Raw genomic sequence first — 6,799 nt, 5'->3', positions numbered from 1 at the left:
ACAAGCAAATCTTATACACGCCAAGGCCCAACTAGGGATTTTGTGATTCGCAAAATATCACAGAATTACGAGGTCCAATAACCAACACCAAGCTGAGGAAGCCATGGATATTTTTTGCATAACTCTTCAATATCCCGAGTCGTGTTTACCAGTTTGGTGTCATCGTCATTCACTGCATCTATCAGTCTGTCATGGGCTCTCAAAAGAGCTTGATACACAGCTTTAATTACGCTCTCATTATCCATCTTTTATTATATGTAAAACTGTATCTGGCTGAGGGTGGACAGATCTGTCCTAGAGAGGTTAGTAATAGCGTCGCCAAGCCGTATTTTGTACCTGCTCCTGCGAAGCCCGTCTAGGCGATCTTGTAACTTCTAGGATGCTCCAGTCTTACGTACAGGCTTGCATGCTTGGACTTTTTCAATTCAGTCTTAATGGTCTCCCAGTCGTTGATTATATTTGTCTCTTCGTCTACCATTTTCATGTCGCTCCTTTCCGAGGGGTACAACATGAATAGCTGCTTTTTTTGCCTTCGAAGGTTCTTCGGAATGGCCGTGTAGCTTTGAGTGAGTAACAAGAGACTGTGTTTGCGATGTCTACCGCTGATGGCAAGCTCAAGCAGGGATTGACGTTTTTTGTCGAGACTCTCGTCAGCTATCATATCGTCAATGATGAAAAGCGTCTCTTCGCCCGCCAGCAACGACGACAGTTTTTGGATCCACTCGAACAGCTGCTCCTTGGGCTCCACCAAGGACACATAGTCATCTTTCCACTTCGAGGACCTCTCGAGATAGGTCTTGTTCCAGCGAATTGTAGGGCAGAGAATTACAATGTTGTCGAGATGATGTCTGTACTCGTTCTTAAGTAAATCCAGGACAAGCTGCGTCTTGCCGCAACTTGTAGGCCCGGTGAAGATTGTCGTATGCGGATCTTTAATAAGAGTCATATTTATTCAAGGCTAGACTTTCGGAGGCATTAGGGAACGTTTATACCACTGATGTTTTATCGCGTAATCGTCGAATATTATCGCTCCTGTCATATAGCCAGCGAGCTTCAAGCCGTCCGACATGTCCATCTTAGCCCCCGGTCTAGAAACTCCCAGAACTTGTTTCCCGCCTAGCGCCAAGAGAATAGTATAGGATACTAGTCTACCAGCTTCCCACAAGGAATCAACTATTTCTTTCTCATACTCTTTGGTGCTCATTTATTAAGGTTTATCGCATGTGAAAAATGTCAATTTTCGAAGGCTTTTGCTGCTGAGACGGCCCTTCCGCTGACACGCTTACTCCTGCGGCGACGCTAGGCTTCTTACGTATATAATAAACTGCCACGCAAACGGCAAGAACGGCAATACCTCCAGCGCCATAGAGATATGCACTGAACTTGTGTGGACCTGCGACAGGTTCCTGACCCTCTTGCGAAGTACTTGCTGAGGTACTTGAATTCTCACTTGTCTCGACCTGAGCAGGTACTTGCTTCAACTTGGCCTTGTTCTTGCGGTTCCATTCAGCAAGTCTCTTGCTAGCAGCAACACGACCCTCATTCTTATTGGTTATGACTTGGTTAGATTCACTCATTTATTTGTAAGTCGTGAGACGTACAAAAATCTTTTTTTACATCAAGACGGCTTCTGCTCTGCGAAACTTGGTTCTATTTCATCCGGAAAATCTTTTCGCAGTTTGATTTGCGCTTGACGCTCCTCGGCAATTTCGCTGAATTTTTTCCAGTTCAGATGGTTGAAAACTCTGCAAAACAGGGAGACGGGAGCGAGCCACAGCCCGCACTTTTCATACATGTATCACCCTGCAACGTCCATCGGAGAGTTCCCTGTGAACGATGGCAATTTCTCCGTTACATTACCAATCAACTCTGAAGTCGAGTCTTGTCGCTCATCATGGTCTGAAAATTGTCAACACCTGACATTTTTGACAGCAAGTCTTTTGCTGCTGATTTTTGCGCTTGTGCCTTGAGCTTCTTCAAGAGGTTGTCAAGTTGTTTCTCTGTCGCTTTATCCAGCAACTCAGGCGTCCACTGCTTTTTTCCCAGAGAGTTGACGACACTCAAGTTTTGCTTGACTTTTTCCCGCTTTCTCATTGCTGGTGACGGTGTGTCTAAGACGTCTAAAATTTCATTCAGTTCTGACATAACTTTTATTAGAGAGGAAAACTTGCAGTAGACGTACAAAAAACTTACGTACAACATTACCAACAAGAGTTCAAGTATCATTTTTTTTAATGCATTTCCGTGATCAAGACCATGCTGAATGCAAACGTTTGTAACAGAAAATTTTGACATTTTGAAAACACAGACGTGTGAGATGCAAATAAATTTTTGAAGCATCCCGCGAGACTCAAAACAGTTTAACATGGTCGGGATGCCACACTCTGGTGAGCAATTCTTGCTTGCAAACCAATCCAGGACTGCTTCCATGTGCAAAGGTGAACCCACCTTGAGCTTGAAGTCGCTTGTCATCATCAACACTCAGCGCAATTTTGTTCAGCTTTTCGGTGAAAATCTCGTGTTTTCGACTGGTAAATCTCAGTTGCGTGCGATACAAATTTTGACAGGTCTGCAGGCTGCTCAAATAGTCTGCGAACGTGATCTGTTTCTTGACGACACACTTTTTTGTACCTTTTGCCTTCTTTTGCACGTATCCTTCGAGTGTCTTGTACGCATACATTTTTGACCTCAATGCAACAAATTCGATCATGATTTTGCCACCAAGTTCATCCTTTATTAAGCACAATTTTTTCTTGCTTTTGCCAATAGGCAAGGGACGTTTGTCAAACCTTGATTCAACGTCACCTGCGATATCTTTATAGACATCGTCTGTTTTGATGTGGTAGACGAAACTATCTGTGTCCATGTAGCAAAGCTCTGCGCTTGCACCAAACTTCGGCTTGATATAGTCATAGTGAAACTCATACATCGTGAGTTTGCTCAAGTCCAAGATGGAGAGGCCGAGGTAGACAGGTTTGTTCATGACGACCTTCACTTTGTTCATTTCCATTGCCACAAATTTCTTGTCAAATCTTGATGTGCTGTGATAGTTTGGAGCTGATGCGAGCTTCTTGCGCCTCCATTCCGTTGTCACCAGTTTGATATCACGGTGCTTGCGAACGTTCTCCATGGTCTTGCCAAAGACGCTATTATTCATTAGCTTAAAAAAGTCTTTCTCAAAGTCATTTTTTGCATCCTTTCGCAGCTTTGTGTTCATGTCAATGTAGGGTTTCAGCCAAGCACTTTGCTTGAACTCAATGACTCGGTGCACCTTGGTGAGAACCAATCCATGCTGCAGTGCCTGCTGCAATTTGCGAATGTGCAGCACGTATTTTTCCTTGTCAAACACATTGCACGTCAACTTTTCACAGTCGTTGTTCAGACGCATCTTTTCAGGCAAGAATGGAAGGTCGTTGTGGAGTTTGTGCAGCTTTTTCGGGTAGTGGACATCCACCTCAAGAAAATAGCCATCATCTCCATTTTTATAATTTTCTATAAAAGCTTGAGTAAAATTTTCGAGGTCTTCACGCCACTTAAAGCCGTGTGTTGGCAGCTTTTGTGACATGGCACCTCCGTACAGATTGTTGGCATCGATGTACAGCAGATACGAGATCAACAGGTTGACATCAAACAATTCCCCCATGTACGGATTGTTCGCCTTAGCATGGGGCTTGATTGCTTGGCAAATACCACCCCTGAGCCCCTCGATGTCTGAGAGAAGCTCGAGCACCTGACCCGTCACTTTTAGAGCTGCTTGCCATGCGAGGCCTGGAGCAGTGTAAAAATACGCTGGATCAAGCTCGTAGATGTTTTGACAAGTGTCTCGAAAATTTTCAAAAACTTCTGCTAAAAGAAGCGTGTCGCTCATCACGTAGAGATCGTGGTACTCTCCAAGGTTTTTGATGTTGAAAGCCTTCCACACCTTTTGAGCATGCTTGTAGTCGTTTTCGGTGATGTTTTCAAGGTTCAAGCTGCTGTAAAATTGTGCTTTTGGAGGAAGTGCTGTCTCTTTAAAACGCTCCCACGCATCCATGTATTCGTAGGGGTAAACACCCTTACGCAGGAAAAGTCTTAAGTGCTCGTCATTGCCCTTTGCATGCTTGAATGTGCTGGAAAATTTCTTTTTCATGGAATGCTCATTTAGTTCCACCGTCTTGTAAGAGCAGTAACGGGTTTGGCACTTGAATTGCGCCTTGTACTCTGAGTCAATCTCGATGAGTTCCATGTTTGATTTGCAGTCGTTGCAGCTGACACTGTTGGTTCCAGCTAAATTATCTACAAGGCTTGACAATGAGCTTTGCATGAACCTGCAGCTGTCGATAAACTTGATTTTGCAGGTCGTGCTGATTTCCACTTCTTTCATTTGGTTGGTTTTCTTGTTCTTCCTCATCTGCTTCAGCGGTTCGCCGTCTTTTCCTTGAAATGTGACGGATTGCTTGATGGAGAAGCTGATGTATTTTTCGCTGTTTTCACCCAGACATTCAAACTCGTGGCTTTTGAATTCCCTGGCCAGTTGCTTGATGATGATGTGATCGTCATACCGTGAGCGATTGTGCATGACCACCGGAATCTCGTTGGGGATGCGATATTTTAGGTTGCACGAACTGTGTGCAGCTCCTCAATACTGACCAGTGTAGTGACAGTGATCTCGAACTTTGCGCATTGTGATGTCTTTGTTGTTCTTCTTGAAAAGCCCATTGCAAATGAAGCATCTTTTTGCAGACTTGTGGGCTTCTTTCTCTTCGTGTGTCAACGGGATCATCTTCTTCTGTGGATGTCTGATAGCTCTATTGACTTGATCTCTCAGTCCCTTACAAAACCTTTCCATGCAGTCTTTTCCACGATAGCAGTCGGATGATTCTTCAACTTCTCCATGTGCAAATTTAGTTATGAAGGCATATCCTGAAGCCACATGCTTGCTGACGTCTCTGGTGTGTGATTTTGCAGGGTCTCCATCACAACCTTGAACAGGTTCCAAGATACACTCTGTCTGCATAGATGACAAATGGCATTCTGAGCGACTTTTGCCCATCTTCGTGTTTGAGGACTGTTCCTTCTTTAGGCATGACAATCTCGCAAAAATCATGGTCCATGCACACTTTCATGTGATTGTCTCGTGTCTCTTGACTGCGGAATCCGTGCATGCAGTTTCGACAGTAGTGATCACCTCGATGTCTAGATGATAAACCGCGCATGAGCGCAGGGTATCTTTTAATGGCAACGTAGTGCTTTTTATTGCCTTCTTGAATGATTAGAACATCTGCCACCTTTTCACGTGTCGTGTTGTGTTTTGAAACATATGCCTGCCTGACCTGAAAATCTTCTTCAGAAAAGTAGACATTCAACGCCACGTTGGGGTTTTGCCTTTCAAACTTTTTCCAGTGTGTGTTGGGAGTTGGGTACTCGATGCCACTCCAATTGTAATGTTCAACAAACGGTCCGAGCTTCGAGATGCGTTGGGGATCGTTTTTGATTTCGTTGTGGTGCAGTGCTGCAATGACGGCCCATTTGAAGCACTGCTCGTCTTCATTTTTGGGATTGATGATGCAGTGCTTTTTTTGCAGCCATTCGGGTGTCTTGAACCATGATCTACCTCTCATAAGGTCAATCATGTGGCAGTGATACGTCATTTCAGTGATTCGCTTGAAGATGTAGTCGCTTTTTTTGAGTTTCTCCGATGTCATTTCAAAGCGTTTTAGCAGGCTTTTATACATCTCTTCGATCAATTCTTCGATGTCACTTTCTTCCATAATTGTGACAGCTTCACTCCATATTGGTTTTGTGAACTTGTCGGAAGGATTTTCCTTGTGCACAAACTCCACCACGAGATTCAGTTGAATCTTCCAATTCTGTCTAGTGTTTTGCAAGTCTGTGATGACTTTCTCCACATGTTGTTTCTGTTGATCCAGGTACTGTTCAATACTCACCAGTTGACCTTCTGGTGTTTCTTCACTTCGGAAATGTCGATAATTACCATCAAATCCACCTTCCGTTTCAACAGCACTGTGATCCACTTCTTCCACTTGTTCTTCTTCCACAGCAGCGTCTTCAACGGTGGCTTTCAAGGCTTGACCGTAACCAAGCCTCTCCTTAGCATTGTGGTATAATAAAGAAACAGTGTCTCGTACACTCTGCAGTCTCTCTGCGAGTGCATCACGTGTTGCTGCCACTGGTGCAGATACAGCGCTATATAATTTACTAATTGCATTTCTAAAGAAACTCATTGCTTTATTATATGTTGGAAAATTTTCTAACGCACTTGACATTTTATTTTATGTTGTGACCCCAACCAGGGTGACAACATTTAAGGCATGATGTCACATGTTTTACTCATTTGAGGCATGATGTCACATGTTTTACTCATTTGAGGTATGGTGTCACGTGTTTTACTCATTTGAGGTATGATGTCACATGTTTGAAAATAGGAAAGAGACCCTTTGCACAGAGGATCAATATAGCGAGGAAACAGTGCTGCGCTAGACTCTTGAAATTGGGGTTTTGAGTGAAAAACGGCAACAAGTCAAAAGTGCGCTAGAGAGCTCCACTTTCATTGTGTACAGTATCCGGTTGTTTAAAGTGGCCTGACGATTCTGAAAAAGTTATCGTAAACCGTAATGTGGAAAAGAGAATACGCAGTGCAGTGATCATATACGGTTAACAATGTGGGAAGACTTATTAGACCAAGAATTTACCGAGTTTACAACCTGGTATACTTTCACTGAAGTAACCTTGAAAGATTATTTCGGATTAAAACTATGAACTTCAACCTTTACAAGATTGCTGCCGTCCGACAAAACTG

At 43.6% G+C, this 6,799-nt stretch overlaps 1 protein-coding gene across 1 annotated transcript; it reads right to left on the bottom strand.

The window, feature by feature from the left end:
• Positions 1-2,350: 2,350 nt before the first annotated feature.
• On the bottom strand, positions 2,351-4,558 carry LOC130642395 (uncharacterized). Its single transcript, XM_057449482.1, has one exon. It carries the CDS (start codon positions 4,556-4,558, stop codon positions 2,351-2,353), a length of 2,208 nt encoding a protein of 735 aa, XP_057305465.1.
• Positions 4,559-6,799: the final 2,241 nt, after the last annotated feature.

Source organism: Hydractinia symbiolongicarpus, chromosome 4, assembly GCF_029227915.1.
Source record: "Hydractinia symbiolongicarpus strain clone_291-10 chromosome 4, HSymV2.1, whole genome shotgun sequence".
Lineage (NCBI taxonomy): Eukaryota > Metazoa > Cnidaria > Hydrozoa > Anthoathecata > Hydractiniidae > Hydractinia > Hydractinia symbiolongicarpus.
Note: the sequence above shows the minus strand (reverse complement) of the source record. Positions and strands in the feature narration are given on the sequence as shown.

Excerpts from the sequence above, each read along its gene's own strand:
- LOC130642395 (XM_057449482.1), bottom strand. The coding sequence starts at position 4,558 with ATGCACAATCGCTCACGGTATGACGATCACATCATCATCAAGCAACTG.